This window comes from Chinchilla lanigera, unplaced genomic scaffold (genome assembly GCF_000276665.1).
Source record: "Chinchilla lanigera isolate Chin_1 unplaced genomic scaffold, ChiLan1.0 scaffold00026, whole genome shotgun sequence".
NCBI classification, from domain to species: Eukaryota; Metazoa; Chordata; class Mammalia; order Rodentia; family Chinchillidae; genus Chinchilla; species Chinchilla lanigera.
In genome coordinates, this window is record NW_004955427.1 from 21559799 (window position 1) to 21586574 (window position 26776).

The window sequence follows — 26776 nt, forward strand, 5'->3', positions numbered from 1 at the left end:
CTCCCCACCCGCAGCTCCCTGTGCGCCGGAAGCCCTCCTTCCGGGAAACCCTGAGGCCGGGCGAAAGGCCTTTGTTTAAATCAGAGCTCCAGCACTTAGCTGTGGGACTTCTACAAGTGCCTTTAGTTCTCTATACCTCAATTTTTCCATCTATAAAATGAATAGTAGCACCTAGTTTTAGCATTGTGAAGACTAAGTGAGGTTGTGTGAATAAAGCATTATCACAATGCTGGAACCTGGGAAATGTAAGTGGGAGGTAGTTCTTACATCTCCACCCTTCTCATCTCTTCTTACACACACAGAGCAAAAACAGAGTTAGCACAACATGTGGAAAGGACAATGGAAATAGTGTGGTCAGGACAAAGCATTTACACTGACAGGTAATCATAGGTATATGAGACCCAAGCATTGAGGCCTCCGGATTCTACCTAGAGAAGTTTGAAGCACATTTCAACTGAGCCATGGAAGGCCCTCAGGAAGTGAGAGAAGCTTGATTATGCCCTGGAGGATGATGGATTGGCCAGGACAGAAAGGTCCTGGAGTGGGTGGGAGGAGCCAGGTACTGAGGGCTGCAGGAGGGGACAGCATTCAAAAGCAGAAGAACCACTGAGGGGAGGAAGAATGTAGCCACACAGGAAGGTTCTGGGGTAGAGGTGGGGATAGGCACACACCACAGGCACAGGAAGAGGTCCTCCCAAGAGTGAGGAACAATAGGGAGGAGAGATGAGGCCTAAGAAAGGGGCATGTGCATTATACCTCCTCCTTGCAGACTGCTTTGAGGATCCAATAAAAACGAAAGCAAGATTGATGACCATAGGGGAACACAGGACCTTAGTAAGATTCATTCTCTTTTTACAGGATGGCTCTAGAGTTTTGGTTGCAGAACTAGATGGGAGGAAGTAGGTCTCCCTGCACCACAGACCCAGAACAAAAGCCAAGCCCTAGGGAGGCGGGCAGTGAGGACTTTAAAGGAGTAAGTGGACCATACATGGCGGGCCAAGAAAGGTGACCTCAGAATGTGTCTGTGAGCGCCTGGGTCCCTGCCAGAGACTGTGCCTCCAAGCAGGTCTCAGCTGCTTGGGAATAAACTCACGTGACACCTTTTCTCTTACTTTCTTTACTATAAGTAGGTGTTTATTTTAAAATAAAGTCAATTTGGAAATAATTGTTCAGAAGCAGAGGCATCACCACAGTGGTATGGAGTATGCGAGGTGCTCCAGGCTCTGGCTGGGTCTGCTGGCTTTGTCACGGTTGGTTACAGGATCAGATCACTGGATAATACGGGCTGGGCCTCCAAAAGGCCCGGTGGAACCAGTCTTACATAAACTTGGCCCAAACTTCCCCTAGTGTCAGGTTAGGTGTGGTTTTAAGGAACTTTAAAAATAATGATAAGTGGGAGAGGTGCCTCTAACTGTTCTCCGGAGGCCACGAAAAGCCTAAACAGAGAAAATTCGGTGCTGGAGCTAGGAGAGAGCCTGCAGCCCCTGTGACACCAGCCTCACTACACGGGCAAGTGGGCAAAGCGGAAAGACTTGAGGTGCAGGGCAGGCCAGTGCCCCTACACTCAGACTGAACCCTGTCCTTCTGTCACGAGGTATCTCACTAACACAGGGCAGGTCCCACATGAAAAGACTGGTCTCAGGGCCACAGCAGGAAGCAGAGCCAGGAGCCCAAGATGCGGCTACAGACCACAGCAATAAAAAGCACAGGCTCACCAGACATGGTGGCACACTGCTGTAGTTCCAGCCTCTGGGAGGCTTAGGCAAGAGGATGCAAAATTGGAGCCCAGGATGAGATCCTGCCTCAACATAAATAGGACTGGGGCTCTAGCTCGTTGCAAAGGTCCTGGGTTCAATTCTTAGTACCACAGAAGGAAAAGAAAGAAGACAAAGAAAAAGAAGAAGGAGAGAAGGAGGAAGAGAGGTAGGGAGAGAGAGACAGACAGAGACAGAGACTCAGAATAGGATTGTGATTCTGAACAAGATACTTAAATTTTCTGTGCCTCAGTTTCCCCATCAATAAAATAGGGGATAATCATACTATTTGTTGTGAAAGTCAGGTTAACAGATGAATGTAAGTTACTTAGGATCATACCTCAAAAGTAGTAAAATGACCAGCATGTGTTAATAATTATTATTACTTTTTTGTGCAAAGGCTCTGTGACCTGTAAAATCTTATGGAAATTCAGGATTTGCCATAACTGTCACCAGTGATGGCCTCAGCTCCACCCACAGCCTCACTTCTTTCTTCCTCCCTCCCCATTCTGTGATTTTCGGCAGCAAGACATTTCCATAGGACAAGAAAGTGCAATAAGAAGAGCATGCCGTCTTCCCTCCTCTCCTTCCCCAGTGCTCATCTCGAAAGCCAGGAAGAACCTCCGGCCGCACACCCTGCCCCTCATGGGCACCACTAGGTGATGGAGCACTTAAGTTGGCTGGAAGCCTGGGGGGATACATCCCTTTCTCTTTCCCATCTTCAAGAAAGTGTTTCCTGCCCCACTTAGATCTAAGCAGTAAGTAAGGCCCATGGTTTGCCAGAGATGTTGCTGAGTCATGTAAGTGGAAATTAGAAAATATACCTCTTCCTCAAGTCACGTTTCCTCCACGTCGTTAGAACACTATAGCTTACTGCCCCTGTGCAGTGCACAACCTGCATAACCGTAGGTGGCAGCCCTGTGGCCTGTATTCATTCATCCCTCTTCCTGTTTAGGTCCTGAAGCACCTTCGGCATCTAAACTTTACCAGCAATATAGGGGAGCAAGTAACTTTTGACGAGTGTGGTGACCTGGTGGGGAACTATTCCATCATCAACTGGCATCTCTCCCCAGAGGACGGCTCCATCATGTTTAAGGAAATTGGGAATTATAACGTCTATGCAAAGAAGGGCGAGAGACTTTTCATCAATGAGAAGAAGATCCTGTGGAATGGCTTCTCCAGGGAGGTACGTGTTGTCTGTAAGAATGCCAGATGCCCCCTCCACAGACAGGAGACTGAGCTGGGTGTTGGGAGGGCCCGGGGCTCCACCCTGAACTTCCAGAATGAGGAGTACTCTCCTTAACTCATTAATTAACTAACTCACTCTGCATGTCCAGGGCTCCTGTGAGCTCCTGCAGTGTTTAATGTACAAAGGAGAGGCCTCAGAACCAGACCCCCATGCCTTCTTATTATATTGAAACAATTTAACTTTATAAAAATACAAATGACTGGCTACTGATAGTTTCCCTAGCTAAAACTTTTTCTAAACCAGAGAAAAATACTTAAGCAAACATAAACATCTATGGAGTCAATAGCTGTCAACTGGGACAGAGAAATCCACCCTCCCTATTTTGGGTAGGTGAGACAGGTCTGAGAGTGGAGGGGACTGCTTTTCGTACATCACAATGACCAGAAGTACTAGTGGCCTTCCACACTTGGGTCCAGACATGTTAAATGTCCAGCAGGATAATCTTGCAAGACAAAGATTTACCTCCCATCTCAACTGCCACCCACAGCCATTGGGAGACCCAGAGGTGGGTGCTGCAGGAGGAGGTGCTGGTTGTTACCACCATGGTCAGTTGAAAGTTATCCCATCCACGGTGCACAAGTCTATGAGAGCTTCTACCTCACAGAAGTAGCTTCCTTTCATCCACATAGCTCAGAACAACATATAAGTCAAAAGGACCATTTATTCTCCTACAGTGAGAGATCTGTAACAAGGACACAGACACTTGTGAATATGGCCAGGGCCTCCTTCCCCGCATATCACTGGATCTATAAGCCTGTGAGGTAACCAGAAGTCCCTCACTTAGTGAAGATTCACATAAGCGAAAGACTTCTGATGTGTTGCATTGATGACTCTCTGATTGCTGCATTCTAGAATGTAGCTGGATGCTGGAGACCCAGCTCAGCAAAAACACAGGCCCTGGGTTGGGCATCATGTTTAACTCTCCCTGGAAACCTGGCTGAGATCCACCACATTTGTCTTTGAATTTGCCTTTCTGTTGTTGTCTTTGAGCATCTTGAACCACCTTGTATGTCATGACCAAAGATTTACCTTTATCTTGTTATGCTTCTTGGGTTGATGGTGTCTACTGCAATGCTCTGATTTCACCATTTCCCAATAGATAGACTGGGGTACCCTTGGGAAGGTCATCTAGACCTTCCCCATCCACAGTGTGCAAATCTTCGTGAGCTTCTACCTCAGGGGATGGAGTCTCAGTTACAGATGGAGCTTTTGGGGTTCCAGAGCTTACACTCTGCCCACTGCTTTTAGTCACTTATGTTCCTGAATAGTTACAGAGTTACAAATATAAATTTTCCATACAGTCCTTACCTCAAAGCTAACCCACAATATACACTCAACAAATCATAGGGTCTAATCCACTCTTTCTTTCCTAAACTTTTTGTAGAAATTACCACAGAAAATATTACCTACAAATGTAGGTAATATAAATCATATTTTAATAACTTCACTGAATATCTCAAAAAATTATTAGTGAGATCAATGATATGAAAGCATATTACAAGCTGAATTATATACATAAATACAAAGTGGTATTTATATACATTACATCTATTTTTCAGTGTTGGGGATGGCACCCGGGGCTGTCGGACTTCTCATCAAACTCTGTTCAGGGTGAACAGATCCCCGAACTAGGTGCTCGCAGATGTATAAGAAAAGTAAGAAAAAATCAAACCAAGAGAGCCAAAATTCTGTGATCAGGTGCTAGCAGCCTCTAGGACTGACTGACCCCTGATGACCCTCTTCAGTAACCTTTTATTCAGAATCCACCACAGGGGCAGCAGAGGAATCTGAGAATATCAACTGTTTTAGCACGGACAATACAACTCAATTATCATAGGAATGCGACCCGACCAGTAAGCCATTGTGTTATCTTCCTTCGCCCATATCTCAGCAAAGCATCTAGTATTGATCCAGGGGCTTGCAATGCTTATGCTAGACTTCCTCCAGAATCCAACGATCATGGCTTGGTCAGGCCTCAGGCAATACACAAAACAGTAACTAAAGATCGTCCTTCTCCACACAGGGCCTCCTATCCTAAGCACATTGTTTTCCACTAAACTACACCTCCAGCCCTCTAGCATTACTGTGTGTCTGTACTAATCAAGGAGCAAGGTTTTATATCCTTGCTTGTATATCTTCCTTTAGGGGTTGGAATTTAGATGGGCTTCCTTGGCAGACATCTTTGAGGATCACTAGGGAGTCTGGGAGATACTAGATGGCTTTTGTATAGTGGATCTATCTAGTGGCTACCTCAGCCCACTCTTGTGATGATAGCATTTCTCTTTAACTGACAGATGTTTAAGTAGGAAGGAAGAAAAGGCACAGGTGACATTCTCCTAAGCTTTATTAGCTATTATAAAGGGTAGACATTGAAGATTGACCTGGGTGTGACTCTCACTGTCCATCCGGGTCACTGTATGAGCTTAAGTTTTTTCTTTAACCACTGGCAGGAAAAGAAAAAGAGCCAAAGCTAAAGGGGCTGCTAAAACCCCTCTGTGTTTGTACTTTCCTTTTTGTTTAATAACGGAACTCATGACCACCCATCATAATAACGCTGTTCCCAGGCTGCTGTCTTGCTAAAAGTGGCTGTGCAGCTACATCCTGGAGAATGAGAAGTGGCAGTGTTGTGTAATAGCATCTGGAAACCCTTCGAAAGTGCTTTTGCCAGGCATGGTGGTAGCACACACGGTGATCTCAGCACTCTAAGGGCTGGGATAAGAGGACCACAGGTCAAGGTCTACCTAGTGAGACCCTGAGCTACATCGTGAGACCCTGTCTCCAAAAAAAAGTGCTTACAAGCATTCTTTGTTTTCTCCTTTGTCCCTTCATATATCTTCCCTCCTGGAAACCACATGCCACTGTTTTGTAAGGACTACTGTAGTTTAAATCCAGAATACGTCCCCAGAGACTCCTGTTTGGAGGTGAGGCCTTGGGAGGTGAGGCCTTGGAAGGTGATTGGATCATGGGGTGCTATACTCATCAATGAATTAATCCACTGGCGCACCCAAAGCTGTACGTGCTGTCGGCAGGGAGGGCCTGCTTGGAAGAGGCGGGTCACTGAGAGAGTGCATCTCCGTCTCCAGCCCTCCCCTTTGCTCTCTGCCTCAAGGCCTTCCTGACGTGAGCAGCTTTCCCCTGCCAGACCCTTTCACTACGCGGATCCCGCCTCAGAGCTATCCACTTATAGGTCGAATCCTCTAAAAACCGTGAGCCCAAGTAAGCCTCTCCTCTTTTAATGTGTTGGGAATTGTGTCTCCACAATGGGAAAAGAACCCTGACAAGGACCATAAGGCCAAAACCTAACACACCAGACAAATAAGGTAGAAAGAGTGTAGGTCTCCAGACCCATAGAATACCCTGTAACTCTGGACCGTGTCCCTAGACATTTATGCATCTCGTTTCCCAGGGCATGGCTGAGTGCAGAGAAAAGTACATTTCAGTCTTGTTGCAGCCATCATTATTTTGAGATTTCTAACACTAATAGCCTAACAGAAACCAAAGGGAAAGCTACAGAGTTCACTTTATGAGGCCAGTAAGATCTCAATACCACAAATGGACAAAAACAATACAAGAAAAGGCAATATTTGCTGTATTAGCAATCTTGCTGAATAAGATATAATTTTATTAAGCAAGGTGTTCAAATCCTAAATATTGGTAAACCTAGACTAGCATTGTATAAATACATGATACAAAATGACCTGGAAGTGTTGATAGGAAATTTACTGGGATGGAATAATATTACAAACTTCAATAGACTAAATATTATAAACTTCATAAATGTAGCTTATCACTTCCACAAAGTAAAAGATAAAAGTTCTAGTATAGCAGCAACACACACATTCAGTAACACTCCACACTCTTGCAAATTAAAAGCAAGAACTTCACAAATCTACAAAAGAAAGGATGCTTAATTTGCCTTTCCTTAGGATGGCAACCACTATTCCTTTTTAATAGGGAAAATTTGAGAGCACTCTTAGTGTTAAGTTTGCAAAGCATGATCCTTGGCCTTCATTCCACAATCAGATGGATGGGTTACTCAAGAAGGGTAAAGAGGACATCTCTGAGGGCACCTGGTCACCCGAGCAGGACATGTGCATGTGAATTGTCCATGACTCTTTGCTTTCTTTCCCAAGACTGCACAAATCTTAATCATCAGTTCAATATCGAGTCCTCTTTCACTAGAGGAGAATATGGATCACTTTCCGTTCAAGTTTTTTTTTTTAAACTCCTTTATCAGGCCAGTTATTTATTTTCTTCTAGGAGCATTGGCAATGACCATTTCATTTATCATTTTCTGTGACTTTAACTTTGGCAGATGCCTTACAAAGTAGGTAGGTGGGGAGGAGACTTATGAAAGAGACATTTTAGAAAAACATGAGTCTTGCAAGATATTAAGTACTATTCAAAGTTTTATAACTGGAGTTACAAAGATAAGTGATATTTGCTTCATACCTTTAAGACACTTTTTTTTTTTTTTTTTGCAAGATAGGCTTTCTTCTTTTATACCATTGTTCCTGATTGTTAGGTAGTAAATAGTAAATTCTAAAGTAGTCAATTACCTGAACTCACAATGATTGTCCACCCTCAGCCTTCCAAGTGCCGGGATTACAGGTGTGTACCACGGTGCCTACCTTTTCTGGATTTTCTGTATGGTAATCACCTGAGCTATAAGTGGTAACTCCTTTCTGACATGTAGGGCCTTCTGTTTTCCCTTATTATTCCAGTATTCTTTTATACCTATTGTACAGACTGTTAGGTAGTAAATAATAAATTCTAAAGTAGTCAATTAACTGAAGTGATCAAAGAATGAGATAAAAGCAGAACTTCTAAAATTATGGAGCAATGATAAAAGTAGACAAAACTGTCAGATATAACCACTTAAGAACCTGAAATTTAACTAAAAGCATACATTGAAAAAAGTCAAGTATTTTTGTTTAAGAAAACTAATGAAACTCTAGTAAGAACAGTGGCATGCTGTGGTGTTTTAGCATAGGGCTGCTCTGCAATTATTCTTAATAATTTGGTTGTTTTTTGGAGGTTGGTTGGTTTGTTGGTTGGTTTTGAGACAGGACCTTGGTATATATTCCAGGCTGGCCTTAAACTTACTATAGTTTGTAGCCCAGGCTGGCCTCACACTCACAATGATTGTCCTACCTCAGCCTTCCAAGTGCTGGGATTACAGGTGTGTACCATGCTATAAGTGGTAACTCCTTTCTGACATGTAGGGCCTTATGTTTTCCCTTATTATTCCACTAGCTAAGATCTCCAGTGCAATATTGAATAGTGGTGATAGTAGACATCTTTGCTGTAAAAGAAATGCTTTTAATATTTTCTCACATAGAATGATGTCTACTGTAATTTTTTGAGACAAGTTCCAATTATGTTGTTTGGGCTACCCCTTAAACTCTTGGGTTTAAGACATCCACCCTCCTCAGCCACCTGAGTAGCTGCAACTACAGGCACACACCACCATGCCCTGCTTACTTATAGCTTTTCTAATATCAAACTTGTCTATATGCCCAGCATAAATCCAATTTGATCATGATATACTTTCTTTGTTATGTCTTGTCTTATGTTTGCTACTTCTTTTGCTATTTTTCATCTGTTTTTAGTTGTGTGAAATAGTGGTGCTCTTCTCAGGTTCCCTTGGATTGCTTAAACTTTGCATGCACCAGAATGACTGGATGTTTTTATGTCCATGGCCAGGGTTCTTTTTCAAGATAGGTGGTAGCCTAAGGGACCCACTTTGCCCACGGACTCAGAGAGGCAGAACCTAGGATTTTACATTTCCCTGTGACAAGATATAGCCAACGAGTGATGCCGCAGTATGAAACCCCAGCCCGTTCCCCTCAGATAAGACCAGCTGAAGAACAGCCCACAGTTCATGAGATGCACCCGTATCTTTTTTTTCTTTTTCATAATGTTTTTGTCTGATTTTAGTGTCAAGGTTATTATATCAGCTTTACAGAAATGAGTTAAAGAATATTCCCCTTTTTCTGATTCTCTGGTAGTTTGAATAAGATTGGATGGTGCTGTTCCTTCAAAATTTGCCTATGGTGAACACAGGATTATCGTGGTGGACGTAGGAGTAATGGAAGCACAGGGTTAGATAGAGATTACTGTTCCATTTCTAATTTTTGCTTTAGATGATAGATTTAAAAAATGACTAAAATGAATTCTAACACAGGTCAATAATGATGGAAGGATTGTGATTAGTTAATCAAATGCTATGCACCTGAAGTCCATTAAGGAACTAAACAAATAAAATCCATGTTGTCAGAAACCAATGGCTCCTGTAGGTTTCATCTGGTTAATAGTTGCCTGGTACAGCTCTCTGGTCTATTTACTTATGATTCTTCTACGTCTAATCTGACTGCCTCACTTTGCTGTTGCAAGGATCTCAGAAATCACTAAAGCCTAAAATTAAAATGCAGGAATTTTAATTCATTGCCAAGTTCAGATCCAACTTTCAAACAAATTTCCTCTCCTCACAGGACCTCCCTTTGTGCCTGAACATCTGTGTGCAGCCCCATGTCCTATATCTTTTAGTTGTCTCCAGCTTTTACATGCATGGAGAATAAACAGGTGCCTCCTTCTCAGACCTGGAAGGGAAGGGAGGGGAAGTTATTTAAGCAGTATTTTGTTCACTGTATAAATTCCCAACAGTCATCTTAGAAACCCCATAGATGTCCATGTGCGTGTGCGTGTGTGTGTGTGTGTGTGTGTGTGTGTACACACTCACCCATAGGCATCTGTCCCTTTCACAGATAGCAGGACCAGGGACCCCTGCAACAGGCCCAGCGTCTACAGTACTGGTTCTTGTGCCCCAACCCCCCCCCATTGCATGAGGCCAAAGGGTCTGTAGGAGGGGCCCCAGACCCCACAACCACAGCCACCCACTTCTGTGCATTCTGCCCTCCAGGTCCCTTTCTCCAACTGCAGCCGTGACTGCCTGGCAGGGACCAGGAAAGGGATCATTGAAGGGGAGCCCACGTGCTGCTTTGAGTGTGTGGAGTGTCCTGACGGGGAGTACAGCGATGAGACAGGTAAGGGAGTGGCATCCCCTGGATACTGCAGGGCTCAGTCCTCATTAGCTGCCTGGGGTCAGAGAAGCCCACCGAAGGGCTGAGCTGAGATGGTGCCTGCTGCAGTTTCTCATTTCCCAGGGCATGGCTGAGTGCAGTGTGATACGAGGGGACACAGAAAAGGACTGTCAGGCGCCCTCCAGTACCATAAGTGCTCGGAAACATACCAGTTACCCAGCTTTCTCTGCCATCGCCACTGCTCTCCACTACTGTTTCACCTTCCTTAGAGTTCAGCGGCCCTAAGTAGACAAAGTGCCATCTGCTCTAGCTCCACAGTTAATAGGCCATGACAGATCACCTGCAGTGCCTGGCACTGTATTTGCCATCTTATGTTTTTCCTGTACCTCAAGTTCTTTTTAAGTGAGGATAATAATTAAACTTGCCTCACAGAGTTTTGAGAATTAAACAAATTAATATTGCTAAAGCACATGGTAAATTCATGATAAATTTAAAAGACAAATGTCTTTTCAATAAAACTTGGGCTTTCATATTGGGAGCCCTTTATAAAGAGTAACTATAATTGTTATTATTATCCCATCTCATTGTCACCACAGCAATGAGCTTATCATTGCCTCCATCCTACAGATGAGGAAACTGAGGCTTGGAGAGTTTCACAAGACTGACCAAAGTCACACAGCTAGTAAATGGTATGGCCAGGATCCCATCCACATCTCCAGCTGCAAAACCTGTGTTCCCTTTACTGCGCCCAACCGCACAGAGGCTGCCACACAACAAAGACTTAACAAACATTCGTTGCTTAAATGAATCTGCAACCTCCCTCATTAAAAGCCATGGTTAAGGATGGAGTATGGAATACACAGATCATATGCATAGGATACTGTCTGCCTCGACCTAAAAGAAGTCTGTTCTGGCATGTCTAAATGCCATCCACATATCCCAAATAATTCAGGCTGTATGTGAAATGACGAGTTAGTCTATTTTTCCTTATATATGTATGTACCCCACAAAACCATGTTACAAAACCCAAATATGCACAATAAAATTTATTTTTGGAAAACACCAATGAAATAAGTCAGGCAGAGCTGAAGTCGCTCTGTAAAGAACTAAAGACCTGTGCCACCCAGGGCAGTCTCTGCTACAAACCATCAGCAGATAACAGTAAGGAGACAGGTGCCACTGCTATAGAACCTGGACTAGAACTATGCAAGGCACATATTTTTATAGTGTAAAAATCAGGATGATTTCCTCCGTAAAGAAAATAGAAAGTGACACATCCAATACCCTGTGTCCTTACCACCACCTCACACAACCCGGGCCTGTGCCACCAGTAACTAGCTCTTTGCTGGGATGTTTTACAGATGCAAGTGCCTGTGACAAGTGCCCAGATGACTTCTGGTCAAATGAGAACCACACTTCCTGCATTGCCAAGGAGATCGAGTTTCTGGCGTGGACGGAGCCCTTCGGGATCGCGCTCACCCTCTTCGCGGTTCTGGGCATCTTCCTGACAACCTTTGTGCTGGGTGTCTTCATCAAGTTCCGCAACACCCCCATCGTCAAGGCCACCAATCGAGAGCTCTCCTACCTCCTCCTCTTCTCCCTGCTCTGCTGCTTCTCCAGCTCACTGTTCTTCATCGGTGAGCCCCAGGATTGGACGTGCCGCCTGCGCCAGCCGGCCTTTGGCATCAGCTTCGTGCTCTGCATCTCCTGCATCCTGGTGAAGACTAACCGTGTCCTGCTGGTGTTTGAGGCCAAGATCCCCACCAGCTTCCACCGCAAGTGGTGGGGCCTCAACCTGCAGTTCCTGCTGGTTTTCCTGTGCACCTTCATGCAGATCGTCATCTGTGTGATCTGGCTCTACACCGCACCCCCGTCCAGCTACCGCAACCATGAGCTGGAGGATGAGATCATCTTCATCACGTGCCACGAAGGCTCGCTCATGGCCCTGGGCTTTCTGATCGGCTACACTTGCCTGCTGGCTGCCATCTGCTTCTTCTTTGCCTTCAAGTCCCGGAAGCTGCCGGAGAACTTCAACGAAGCCAAGTTCATCACCTTCAGCATGCTCATCTTCTTCATTGTCTGGATCTCCTTCATCCCAGCCTATGCCAGCACCTACGGGAAGTTCGTCTCGGCTGTGGAGGTGATCGCCATTCTGGCAGCCTCCTTTGGCCTGCTGGCCTGCATCTTCTTCAATAAGGTCTACATCATCCTCTTCAAGCCCTCCCGGAACACCATCGAGGAGGTGCGCTGCAGCACCGCTGCCCACGCTTTTAAAGTGGCCGCCCGGGCCACGCTGCGCCGCAGCAACGTCTCGCGCAAGCGGTCCAGCAGTCTCGGGGGCTCCACGGGATCCATCCCCTCCTCTTCCATCAGCAGCAAGAGCAACAGCGAAGATCCCTTCCCACAGCCCGAGAGGCAGAAGCAGCAGCGACCACCGGCTTTGACTGGGCAAGAGCAGCAGCAGCAGCAGCAGCAGCAGCAGCAGGCGGTGACGCTCCAGCCGCAGCAGCCCCAGCAGTCACAGCCTCAGCCCCGATGCAAGCAGAAGGTCATCTTTGGCAGTGGCACAGTTACCTTCTCCCTGAGCTTTGATGAACCACAGAAGAACACCATGACTCACAGAAATGCCACCCATCACAACTCCCTGGAGACCCAGAAAAGCAACGATGGCCTGACCAGACACCAGGGGCTGCTCCCACTGCAGGGCAGGGACACAGACTCAGACCTGACCACCCAGGAAACAGGCATGCAAGGGTCGGTGGCAGGAGACCACCAGCCAGAGGTGGAGGACCCGGAAGAGATGTCCCCGGCATTCGTGGTGTCTAAGTCACAGGGCTTTGTTATCAGTGGGGGAGGCAGCGCTGTCACAGAAAACATACTGCATACATAAAATAAGAGGCAGCCTTCTGGGAAGAATCTAGAGAGAGCTGTTGGAAGCATAGGGAGGAGGAGTCACTGCAGATTCCTCTCTTCGAAGGAGAAAAGGATAATAGACATATTAAGTGCCCCAGACTTAGTTGCACTGCTTTAACTATGAACTGACTAATGTTCTCCTTCAAATAAAAAAAAAAAAAAGAAGAAGAGCCATGTATTTCTGTGGTTGCCAGAGCTTTGTGTCATGGTTAGATTTGCTATAATCCACACCCAAAATCTCTTCCACTGTTCTGTCCCACCTTGCAGATGAAACCAAGGCTGTAAGTGTCTACCTGCTCCCTCTTCTTTAAGCATGTGCATATGTACACACATATATATAATATATATATATATATACAAAATGCCCACCCAGCAAATCACAGACACCTATGGTCTGAATCATGGCCCAGAGGCGCAAGTGTGCAGGAGAAAAGGACATCAGGTTTCTGTCACCAGGGCTGCCCAACATCTTCACGGTGGAAGGAATTTTAAATGTTCAAAAACATCAGGGATGTGCATCCTATTTATGAAAACCATAAGCTATTTGATCTCAGTCTTCTCCTTGCTGCTGCTGTCCTGAGGACATCTAGCAAGTCTGCGTCCGTCCCGTAGCAATAGTATGCCTGGTTTTGTCCAAGATGTGATAGTGATGCTATGTTCAGACTCCAGGATTGCAAGAATCACCTCAAATTGTTGGGAAGGGAATCCAATGAGCTGTATCTATAATTCATATTGTTCTGTATAGCTCTATCCTTAAGAAATGCTTCTGTTGTAATGGTCCATGGACAATATAAGCTGAAAAATGTCACCGTCTGTTTTCTATGGGGCAGTGTTATTGAGCCCCGTTTTCCTTCCCATCCACCTCTTCACCCCCTCCCCCATGAGCAGAGCCCTTGTGACCCCTCTGTCAGTCTCAGAGGCCCGGAAGCTCCCTCCATCCTTGCCCCAAAGGCTTTCTGAAGCCAGATCCACACCTGACCCTAAGGAGAATAAGCTCCCAGTGCTTGGTCCCCTAATCTTTGCCAGGGTAAGAAAGTGTAACGCCACTGCTCCAGCAGGGGACACAGAGGTGTTCAGTGGCCACCTTACTGCTGAGCACTCAGACTCTGCAGCCAGAGAGACCAGGGTCCAGTCCTTGGCTTGGTCACTTGCAAACTGGGTGACCCTAGGGGGAAAACATAATCTCTCTAAGCCCCAGATTCTTTGCCTTTAAAATGGAAGTAATAATGACCCTTTCCCTGTGAGCTCTTACCAGATTAAGTGAGATAATGTATATAAAGTACATTAGTGTGGTGCCCAACACATAGTAGGCACTCAATAAATACTAGTGAATACTATTACTTATATCATAATTAGTATTTTTTTTTCAATTGTTTTAGACTATGCTAATATTTGGATTGTGGGTGTCTCCCATCACAGTCCGTGTGTTAAAGACTTGGTTCCCGTGGTGGTATTATTGGGAGGTCGTGGCGATCTTTGGAGGTTAGGCCTATTGGGAGGTCCTAGGTCATTGGGGATGCGGCCTTGAAGGGTATGTGGGGGCCACAGCCTCTTCCGCTTCTCGTTGCTTCCTGGCCGTGAGGTGAGCAGTCTGCTGTGCCACACACTCCCCATCATTGCCCTTTGGCATCCCTAAAAACAGTGTGTCCACCTGACCATGAACTAGAACACCTAAAACCACGAGCCAGAAGAAAACGTATTCTCTGTAATTATTAACCCTGGCAAAACATCCACAATGCTCCCAGACAGAGCGCCAGTCCTCCGGCCAGCTGCTGCCCCCTGCTGGTCATGCATCTGAGCAAGGCACAGAGCTGAGTGAGCATTTATATTCAGCATTTTACATACCTGGACTTCAAAAAAAGGTAAACCGCGTTTAGAGGAACATTCCTATCCTATCAGCACTCAGGAGACTAAGTCAGGAGGATCATTAGAGCGCAGGAGTTCAAGACCAACCTGGAGAACATAGCAAGATGACCCTTCAAGTAGAAAGAAGAAGAAAAGGAAGAAAAGAAAGAAAGAAAAAGAAAGTTATTTCAATGTCTTCCTTCGTTTTTCTCCCCCACTGCCATACTGGAGATTGAACTGAGGGTCTTCACACTGAGCTCCATCCTCACCCATTTTTATTTTTATTTCCTTTTTTATTTTGAGACAGGGGCTTGCTAAGTTGCTAATTTGCCCAGATTGGGTTTAAACTTGCAATCATCCTGCTTCAGCCACCCAGAGTGCTAGGATTACAGCCCTGTACCCCATCCCAACTTTAATGTCTTTTTTAAAAAATATGTCACAATAACTGTGTAGAATCAACTTCAGTAAAATGTTACCCATTCCTCCTTCCAGGGTTGCATTTCAGTGTACGCCTCACCAGAGTCACTTATCCTCCTCCTGTGAGGGAGGGTGAGGCCCAGAACGTGCAATGGTTCTGCTGATTTTTCATTTTACCAGTGCTTGCAAATAAAGTCACCTCTGCCAAAGTTCTCATCAGAAGAGTGGATACAATATTGTCATCCCAATGTATATTATGAAGGCAAATTCTCAGCACTAAATCAGAGGGATAAAATATAAACTTTCACTATTTTTCTGTAATAACAATGTTTTCTGTAATAACTTTTCAGTCTAATGACAGAAACTTCATCTCAGTCATAGTGGGGTAGATTTCTGCAGTGTAGAGTCGTGTAGTCAATTTTCTGTTCCTATAACAAAATACCTGGGGCACACTGACTTCATAAACAGAGGTTTATTTAGCTTCTAGTTCTGGAAGTACAAGTCCAAGGTCAGGCAAGCCCATTGGTTTGGCCTGTGGTCAGGGCCTAACAGTGAATGGCATCACAGTGGCAGACTGTGTGCAGGAAGAAGAGATCTCATCGCAAAACAGGAAGACAGTTCAGGGGTCACACTCACTCTTGCAACGGCTCACTCTCCTGAAAGCTCAGAGGTCCTGTGAGAATGACCTTCATTCCCCCTGAAGCAGAGCCCCCACTGGCCTGAGGACTTTCCATTGGGGCCCACTTCTTAACGGCTCCATTCTACCTCTCAGACCTCTAAGACCAAGGTTCCTAGAACCAACCCCTTGGGGTCACACTCAAACCATATACAAACCTTAGAAGCATCACATCTCTTTCTAGTTTCTAATCACAGAAGCCACAGTGGTTTCCATGGATGCATCGCTGTTTTGACTGGTGCTCCCTTCCTAAGTCTGCCAGTGCTCTCTGCTTCCTGTATGCCCACCCTTGGGGCTGGAAGCTGCCATGAGCTCTCACTGCCACATCCTACATAACTGTTGCCACCAAGACAGAATGGAGAATTCATGTAAGCTAACGAGTCAGTGTCCAAGGCATCAGATGAGATACAGGGTGTGTACCACCCCCAAACCTGTACAAGCTTTTCTGGTAGGCAGAATAATGTTCACCCCAAGATGCCCAAATCCTAAATTCCAGAACCTATAACAATATTAAAGCAAAAGTGAATTGATTGCTGATTGAGTTAAGTTAATTTTGAGGTAGGAACATTGTCTTGAATTATCCAGCAGGGCCCTGAGTAATCACACAGATCCTTAAACAGAAGAAAAAGCACAAGAATCAGGGCCGGGGCGGGGGAGGTAGGTTCTACCTCCATCACTGCCTTTGTGTAAGGAGGTGACCAGGAGTGAAGGAATGCCAGTAGAACACTCACGGATACTCTACCAAACTTCTAAAAGGAATGCACCCTTAGCAACACCTTGATTTTAGTCTTGATTTTAGCCCTTTTAGGACTTCTGACCTCCAGAAATGTGAGAAAATACATTTGTGTTGCTTTAAGCCACTAAGTTCCAGGTCATTTGTTTCAGCAACAAGAAACAGTACCTCTCTATCGTGCTCTATTTTCTGAAGATTTTCCTGCTCCGGGCAGCAGGCTGCGCCTTTCTCAGAGCCCTGTTCTGCTCTCACCATAGTGCTCTCCATTCCCACTAGCTCACTCCTCCTTCTCCCGAAAGGAGCCTGACCAATCCTCCATTCTCCAGATCTCTATGGGGAGCAATAAACCTTATGGTCTGAGTCTTTCTGCACTTTGGCGACAGGAAAGTAGCAGCCGTGTTGTCCGACCTATTATCTGTTAGTATTAGCAACCTGAAAAACAAGGGCTGCAACAAACTAGTGCGCGTTTTTCTCTTTCATAAAAGATTTCAAAAGATAAATATATGACCACCTTTTAGTCACTACTTTTGAAAGAGTCCTCAGGGTCTGTTGGCAATTTGAAACAGCTTGTCTTTCTTTTGAAAACCAAAAAAAAAAAAAAAATGTGTTATATAATTAGGAAGGGTTTTCTGTCAAGTGAAAGTTTCCTGGATCTTAAGAATTTAGTTGAGAACTTTACAGGTGATAATCGGCACATAACGTTATCACCCTGAAAGTCCCTACAGCCCATCACAAGTGGGAAGTTGAGGCTATCCTCCCTCTCTCTCCAAAAGTTCAGGGCAGTGTTGCCTGTCCTTCTGTCCCAGCTAAAGTCACATAGCTGTGGGTCAGCCCCGCCCAGAACTAGAGTTTCCCTTAGCTCACTGCGTGCCTTTGAAATTATCAGTGCTGGAGACCAACAGGGCGTGGGGGGAGGGGTACGTGTTTAATCACAGGACGGGGTGCCCTGCATGGGTCTGAGTCTGGGTGATCATTTCAGGAGTCCATGGAAGGAAACCTGAGTGAAACTGGGATAAGCGGGAGGCTGTTGTTGTAGTGAGATCTCTGGTCTCCAGGAGACTCCGGATTTCCCTACCCACGGGAAAATCCTAGGGGCTGGTGAGAACTTTGAATGAACTTTACCATTATGTGGAGAGTGAGGTAGGGGTCAGGGACCAGTCACTGGGATAAAGGTGCAGTCCAACGACAGGCAAAGGAGAGGTAGCCTTGGGAGGGACCACTCTGCAAGTGGGGTGATACATGGCGAATGACTAGATGCGACCCACAGGGGCAGGAAGCTGCACAGGACCAGCATGGAGGCACATCTGAGAAGTGGAGGGACCACAGCGACTGAAGCGCTGATGGAGGTGAGAAGGATTGTGTCCATTGCTGGGGGTGACCGCTGCATCCCTTCCCACCTCATCCCTGCACAGAGGGGAGGGAGCATGGAGTTACAGTAAGGGCTGGGGGGGCGGGGCTAGAGGGACAGAGACTGAGCGATGGGGTGCACCCCAGCTCCTGCCTCTGGGATGTGGCAAGGCCACCGGGATGAATAACTGGCATGGGAGGCTGGAACCATAGGAACGCTTAGTCCGGGTCTGAAGGGCCGGGACATGACGAGCTCGAAAGTTGACTGAACACAGGTAAGATGTCAGTTCTCACCAACACCAGGGATAGGTGCAGGATTTGATCCCTGACAGAAGCATCGGGAAACATTTTTGGAAGAATGTGATTGCCTTTCTTGACATCAACCCAAGTGTGGGTTATTTTTCAAAATCCTCTGATTTTCTTTAAACAAACAGAGATTCAATCCTGCTTGATGCTAATCTAATGAACGTTTCTGAGGTTTAGGGTTTTTTCCCACAGGTGTATGGGGGGAGTGTGGTCCTAGGGATTGAGTCCAGGACCTTGTACATACTAAGCAACCACTCTGCCTCTAAGCCGTCCACTGTAATCTTGGCTCTATTACTCCTGAAGTGGCAATGCAAATGCCTTGAATAAAGCCATGATTTTCCTCCCTTCTTCCTTTCCCTCTTCCTTCCCTCCCTTGTTTCCTCCTTTCCTTTTTTCTTTTCCTTTTTCTTTTTGCTTTTTGTTCAACAAAGTTATACAACTACAAATGAAAGAAGCAAATAAATGAGTTCTACTTTCCTCCCTGAGGCTCCTGCTGCTCATAATCCTCCTCCTTCATTTTCAGCACCACTTCATTCATGTTTTTCGTGTGGACATCTTGTTCACTGTCCTGCCCTCCCCTCACACATTGTTTCTTCATCACACGTTTCAACACAGTCCACGCATTTGTGTATCTTGTGTCCATGGGCGCCATTTTCTTGGCCATCCACTGGGTGTTGGATCTGGATTGGCTCCAGGTTTTTGTGCCACAACGCCCAGCTCTTGGCGAACCCTTCTTGTTCCATCACGCCATAGTGGAAGATGGAGAACTAAGACAGCAAGATTACAGGGAATGGGGCTGGGGATTTAGCTCAGTGGCAAAAGCGCCTGCCTGGCAAGTGCAAGGTCGTGAGTTCGGTTCCCAGTACCAGAGAAAAACCAAACCAAAAAAAAAAAAAAAAAAGATTACAGGGAATTAAAAGAAGATATCTGTGCACCCCTGAGCTAAATCGAGCAGGATTCTGGATTGGATAGACCAGGTGTGGCAAACCTACAACACACATGCTGCAGGGGGAATGTTTATTTCATTGAAAATTCTAAAAGGTCGCCATCACTGGGACAGACTATTGAGAGTGCTAATCATTTCCCCACACAACAGTCAATACTAAGAACAAGATGGAAGATAAAACACATAAAGAATAATTTTAAATCACTTTGTTAGGCAGGTGTGGTAAGTAAATTTTAAACCAAATGTCAACCCTCATTAGCACTACTCAGTCTCTCCTCTTTACCGGTCCCATTCCTCTCCTCCCTCTCCCACCATTAATTAAGGAAGCAGACATCCCTAACTTGGACTTTCACTGATGCAGAACATGTATCCCTGGGGTGTGCTCTTCAAGGATCCCCCACCACTCCCCATTCTCCATGAAATGAGCCACTCTGTGCCCCTAAATGCTCCCTGTCACAAAGTTCTTTCTCAACATTGGCCCAGAAGCAGCAAAACGAAAAATCATAGATGAAACCCCCAAGACTGTAAGCCCAAATAAATCTTTTCTCCTTTAAATTTATTTTCTCAGGTACTTTGTCAGGAATCTAACATAGTCACTAACTTAAAACATTTCACTTCCACTAATTAAAACCTCCTTGTATTTATGTCCCAGTAAACTGGATTTCCTAGACTGCTCAATAAGACAATGTCCAACAGCGTTCACTTGCCACTTCAGAAAAACCCCACTGACATTGGTGAAACAAATTTTATTGCTTCTAATGAGTCACTGATGGACACAATCTGGGATTTTTGTGTGTGTGTGGTACTGGGAACTGAACGCAGGGCCTTTGCACTAAGCCATATCTTCAGCCTTATTTTACTTTTTATTTTGAGAGAGTGTCTCACTAAATCGCCCAGACTGGGCTAGAGCTTGCAATCTTCCTGCCTCAATTTCCCAGGGTGCTGTACCACCACCACTGGCTGGAAAAATGTAACAGTCATCACAGTACCAGGTGTGGTGGCTCAGGCCTGTAATCCCAGCACATGTGGGGAGCTGAGGCAGGAGAATCATGAGTTCAAGGCCAGCCTGGGATACATGAGAGACTTTATCTCAGAAAACAAACACAAAAACAAAGATAGAGGCAGGAGGTGTGGCTCAGTTGTAAACCACTGCTTAGCATATGCAAGGTGCTGGGGTCCATCCTCATGACAGCATGCAGAGGCCTATAGGTAATGAATGTTCCTCACAGTTCAGCAGAGATTCACCTTTCAGTAAGGCTTGGACATCAGTGGCATAACTCACCTCAGACCTGATTTGCACAAATAATCCACGAGGAGGTGTATGTGACTCTTATATTTTAAAATTTTTTTACTATTCCTTGACATGATAGAAAACAAATGAAACTTGAGATGTGGAGTCAACTGAATTGTAAGAGTAAAGTCATTTGAGTTCTTTAATTATAGCCAGAGAAACACGCAACTCCCTTAATAAAACCTTCAATACAAAACTAGCCAGTAAAACAACCTCATTTCAGCTGTATCAGCTGCATAGATTAGCACTACCCTCAGAACCAAATAGTGACTTCACCTGGCTATTCAAATATAATTTTATCACTGTGTTTTCAATGTCTCCTTTATTAAACTCTATTGAATAGGGCTTAATTCATGTGACTTTTACTGGATTCCAATGCAAAACAAACTTATAAGATTGCAGCACATTAAAGGACTTTTCTGATAACTGTGATAGGCAGAATAATGCCCCCAAAATATGTTTATACCTTGGCCCACAGAAGCTGTAAATACATTATGCTGTGTGACAAAGGAAAATTGCCTTGCATATAGAATTAGGATTGCCAGTCAGCTGCCTTTGAGATAGGAAATATCCTGAATTACTCAGGTGAACTAAACACCATCATAAGTGAAAGAGCAAAGACATAAGTCAAGATCAGAGCAACACAGAGCCGTGAAGATGCTGCTGCTTGCTTTGAAAATGAAGGAAGTGACCCTAAGGCAAAAAATGCTGCTGGCCTCTAGAATGTAGAAAAAGCAAGAATATACTTTCCCTCGGTCTCAGGAAAAGAACCCAGCTCTCCAACACCTTTAGGGGCAGGGGGTCTTGGGCACTGAACCCGGGGCCTTTGTACTGTGCCACATTCCCCAGCTCCTTTTCTGTTTTTTATTTTGAGACAAAAATCTCGCTAAATTGCCTAGGCCGGGCTTGAACTTGCCATCCTCCTGCCTCAGCCTCCCAGAGTCCAACAGGGCTGTGCTACCACACCCACTCATATCTTGATCTTAATCCCATGAGACTCGTTGTGGACTTATGACCTCAAGAACTATAAAATAACACACTGGTGTTGTTTGAAGCCACCAAGTTTGTGGTGATTTATTATGGCAACAACAGGAAACCATTGTACTCACCCTTTCGGGATCTGTTTTCTAGCATGTGGGTGTAGGCTTCCCTACTCTGAACTTCTACGGTCACAAGTCTTCTTGAGCCACAAGAGTTGGTCAAACCACAAGATTTTGAGAATTCAAACCACTGCTACATCTGGAAAACTTTTATGTGATAATCAGAACTGGTTGTCATAAAATTAACCTAGTAATATGTTCTTAGGATTAAAGGACACTACAAAGAACAATTAGACAAATCCAAAATGCTGGCATTTTGTAGGGAAATTGTCCTGGTCTCCTCAAAAGGTCACACTCATCATAGTATGTATTTTTAAAAGTTTTTGTAGACTAGAAAAGTCTATCAAGACACAACAACCAAATGCGAAGTATGAGACTATCATTTGGGGAAACTTTAGGAGATGTAAATATGAACTTGTTTTTAAATGAAATTTAGGAAGTACTGTTCATCTTCTTAGGAATGACAATTTAGTTATGTAGGAGAAGGGTCTTATTTTTAGAAAATGCATGCTAAGCAGTATAGGGATAAATGGTCACAATATCTGAAATTTACTTTTAAATGTTACACCAAAAATAGTTTCACAGAAAATATAAATATAGATATATATTAAAATATGTAGCAAAATATTAATCATTATCTAATGTAGGTGGTGGTATAGGATTTTTCCTAAATGTTTAGCAACTTTATAACAAAAAGTTAAGAGAACTTGCTTTTGTTTCCTGGTTGTTTTGTTTTGTTTTGTTTTGTTTTTTGATTTTTTGAAACAGGGTCTCACTATGTAGTGCAAGCTGGCCTTGAACTCATTATGTAGCTCAAGCTGGACTCAAACTCATGGCGATCCTCCTGCGTCAGCCTCCCAACTGCTGGAAATACAGGCATGTGCCGCCTTGCCCAGCTCAGGGGAACTTATTTCTAAAAACTGTTTATTGAACTCTTGCTCAGAAACTTTACATTTTGGCTTTCAGATGCTGTCTATGAGTAGAACTTTCTAAAATTAACTGTATCCCCAGTGCTGAAAAAAAAAATTGTAGCAACTCATATTTGTGGCAAGGTAAGTACCATCACATGTAAAAATAGTTTAAGTAAGTTTCCAGTTAGAAAGCCATGGGAAAAAGGTGATGTCATTTTATGAATCAGTGGGAAATTATCGCCCTCTGAATAAAGCTGAGTTTGGTAGAAGGGAAATTTTTGTTCTTAGCAGGTCAGAGATTTTCATTTCTTGATTTTGCCAATAGAAGGGATAAAAGTGAAACTCTGAAAATAATAAATGGAAATTTAAGTACAAGTTTAAAAGATAAGCATAAAAATTATTTCTGCCAGGCATTCTGGTGCGCATCTGTAATCCCAGCATTCAGGAGCCTGAGGCAGGAGGATCACTGCAAGTTCAAGACCAGTCTGGGTTACAAGGCCAGCCTGAACTGCATAGCAAGACCCCATCTCAAAAACACAAAAAAAGACAAAAAAAAATTATTCCTTAAACCTCAACATCCTACAGCCAGTAGAAGAAGGAAACTGCAAGAAATTTGTGTTATCAAATTTGACAGAAGCCCAAGAATTGTACAATTTCCTATTGACATATTACCAGAAGAGAACATAAAAGAGACTTGAGAAGTAATATCCTACTTATTCCAAAAACCACTACAGACAGCATTAAAGATAATTTATAATTTGCTTTTTAAACTTTTTTTAAAAAATAAATCATGCCAGGCATGGTGGCACACGCATATAATCCAAGCACTCAGGAGGCTGAGGCAGGAGGATCGTCACAATTTCGAGGCCAGCCTGAGCTACAAAGTGAGTTCAAAGCCAGCTTGAACTGCATAACAAGACCCTGCCTCAAAAAGACAAAAAAAAAAAGAAAAGAAATCATTGATCAATATTGAATTCTGTTTGTATTAAAACAATATTTATGGCCCATTGTGGTGCTGCATACCTATAATCCCAGCACTCTGGAGGCTGAGGCAGGAAGATGCTAGGTTCAAGGCCATCCTAGGCTACATAGTGAGGCCTTGTCACTCACTTGTCACAAAAAATTAAAGTTTTTGTTAAAATACTCAAGTAGTGCTGTAAAATTTTATTTGAAAAATATGCAGTTATGATTTATAATATAAAGATTTATAATGAAAATTATTAATTTGATCTCATGGTGTACAGCATATCCAAGTTACATGCTACCACCTAGTGGAATACTTCTGAATTGCAGAAAAAGCTTGAGGCAAGAGTAGGGGATGCTGTCACCACAACTAGCTGAAAGAGATTGTCTAAATTTTCCTTCCAGAATTTCTGTTTCTTTTATAAATGCATGAACTTTTAACTTCTCCCATTATAGTTACCAAATGTATCCAGTTAACTGAACATTCTGAACGTTATAAGCTGTAAACCCAAATAATTTTTTGCTTTTCTCTCATTCCTGCCTTTGACTGGGTTTGGTTAACCCCTCTTTCCCATCCCTTAACATTTTGAGCAGAATCTATGTCTTTCCAGCCACTTTTATTTATTAAAAACTCTGGCCTATTTTAAAACCTGAATTACAAATCAGTTTAATGTTCACATCCCTTTCTTCCCTTATCACCAGGCAAACCTTAGCTTGAGAGATGCAGAGTGGGAAATTATCACAGCCTCTTCCTCCACTCACACACCTCCCCTTCTTCTGGGTCCAGAAGGCTCAATGAATTCATCTCTAATTTATCGGACCCCTCTTACTCTCTCCTCCTGGCTGCTTTCATGTCTCTAGTTTGACAAATGACTGTTGATGCCAAATGACTGGGGGTGTATGCCCACTGCTCACAGGGGCAGATCATCCATCACCTTTACTTCTGACTGTGCAGACGAGGAATCAGAAACATAGGAAGACCCGGTATTTTGCTCCCATTCACATCACCTGTACAGCCTAAGTTCCAGGTCTCCTGATTTGGTGGCCCAGGCCCTTTCCTTAGTAGTTTCTGTGATTAGCACAAATAGATCATAGGAGCCAAGAAGAGGCAAAATAGAATGTTCTTTAAATAACCACAAATTACTACATAGCTTCAATATAAAAAGGAAAAAACCTGAGAACTATAGACTTAAACAATTGATATGAAAAGTATTAACCCAATAATGTATATCATTAGTATGTATCATTAGTAACTTAGTCTGTACTTTTAGAATTACTTTAATTAAACAACTCAGATAGACCATAGTTCTATATGCCATGCCCCACTAAAAATAACTAGGATTCCTTAGAGAAACAGCTGGCTACAGAATTGTGGTAGGATATATACAAAGTAAATCTATGACATCTCATGCCAAAGACAGTGTGATTATATTAAAAAGTAATAAGAGTAAGCTGATGGTGTAGCTCAGTGGTAGAGCACTTGCTTAGCATGTGTGAAACCCTCCCTGGCTTCTACACTCAGAACTACAAAAAAAGGGCAACTTGAATGGGCTCTCCTAAGTCTGAGATGATAAAATATGAGCATCAAAAGAAGAGTAAGAGTGTAATTGAGTGAACTGATTGACACATTGCAAATATATTTTTTAAAAATCCATGTTTCATAACAGCATCTTCCCAACACCCCTGCTCAAAAGAGAAATTTAAAAAAAAAAAACCTTGTCACTCTCAGAAGTTTCAAAGCACCAATTTATTGTCTCTTAAATGAAGAGAAAGAATCAAGCCTTTGGAGTATCTTTACATAAACTGCATTTCAGGGTAATCAAATAGTTGATTATGAAAAAACTCTTTATAGAAGAAATGTTATTGATAGAGAATATTTCATATTATACTCTAGATAATTATCTATATAATTTTATAATAATCTATATAGGCATATAAATATTTCAAAACAAATTAAGCTGTATAACCTTAAGTATGTGTATTTTAGCCAAGGATAGAGGCACATGCCTGTAATCCCACAGCAGTCTAGGAGCAGAGATGGAGGGTCATAACTTCAAGCACAGCCTAAGCAATTTAGCAACTTAGGGAAACCCTGTCTCAAAATACAGAACTTTTTTAAAAAGCACTAGGGATGTAGCTCATTGCAAAGGCCCTAGGTTCAATCTCTAGTATCAAGGAAAAAAGAAAGAAAAAAAAGGGAGAGAAAGTTATTTAAGATAATCACAGTGCCATAAAAATAGACATTAATTGCAAAATCAAAAATAAAATGCCAATTCCATTTTGCAAGTAAGAAATTCATTAAGTTTTGAAATTTTGAAACAGAAGTTTCCCTTGTAAAAATGAAATTATTTTTCTTCAGATTATTGAATGTGCAAACATAATAAAACTGTAATATGATCTGTATATTAGAATTTACATAATCCATTTAAAAGTGATTTGAGAAAAAAATCAATCTTAAATATTTAGAGCAATAAAAAATAATTAATTATTTTTTTTTTTTTTTTTTGTCTTTTTGAGACAGGGTCTCGCTATGCAGTTCAGGTTGGCCTTGAGCTCACTTTGTAGCCCAGGCTGGTCTCGAACTCGCAACAATCCTCCTGCCTCGGCTTTCTGAGTGCTGGGATTACAGGTGTGCGCCACCATGCCTGGCAAAAATAATTAAAATAACAGAATTAAATTCATAACTGAAGAACATAGAAAAATAAAAACAAAGTAACCAAAGGAAAAGAGCTAATGAATCTAGCACTCAGGAGGCTGAGGCAAAAGGCTCACCATTGAAAAGGGAAAAACTGTACAAGAGAAATTGTTATTTTTAAAACTTTGATCCTTTTTAAACTGCCTAGCTCTGTAACTGCTTTATGGCTCTGTAATTACTTTCTTGACCCATGTAACCATATGTGCATAACCAAATATGCAAGATGTCTGATTATAACAAGATCCATGATCATTAATCTAGCCTTGTAACCAGTGATCTCATCCTGCTAGCTAATCAGAGCAATGCCAGGCTGTTCTGTTTTGCCTTGGTACCTCCTGCTTATGCATCATGTGAAAGTACAAGCCCACAAGCACTCGCCCCATGGCTTTATTGAGATAGAGATGCCAGCCAAGACCACTGGTGCAAAATAAAGCTGTTCACTGCCTCCAGACTTTCTCAGGTGTCCTTCTTTCTCAGACCAGTTTTACCACAACACCATAAGTTCAAGGCCAGCCTAAGCTACATAGTGAGTTCAAGGCCAGTCTGAACTACATAGTGAGTGAGACCCTGTCTCAAGAAACTAAATA

The 26776-nt window shown here is 43.4% G+C and overlaps 1 protein-coding gene across 2 annotated transcripts in view; it reads left to right on the plus strand.

Moving 5' to 3' along the window:
• The window catches only part of Casr (calcium-sensing receptor), an 87410-nt gene extending 73191 nt beyond the window's left edge, over positions 1 to 14219 (plus strand). For both annotated transcript variants that reach the window (XM_013515042.1, XM_005386506.2), the window contains exons 5-7: positions 2710 to 2940; positions 9926 to 10049; positions 11408 to 14219. In XM_013515042.1, coding sequence (XP_013370496.1) covers positions 2710 to 2940; positions 9926 to 10049; positions 11408 to 12936 — 1884 coding nt within the window. In that variant the 3' untranslated portion in view covers positions 12937 to 14219. The remainder of the gene's footprint in view (positions 1 to 2709; positions 2941 to 9925; positions 10050 to 11407) is intronic.
• Positions 14220 to 26776: the final 12557 nt, after the last annotated feature.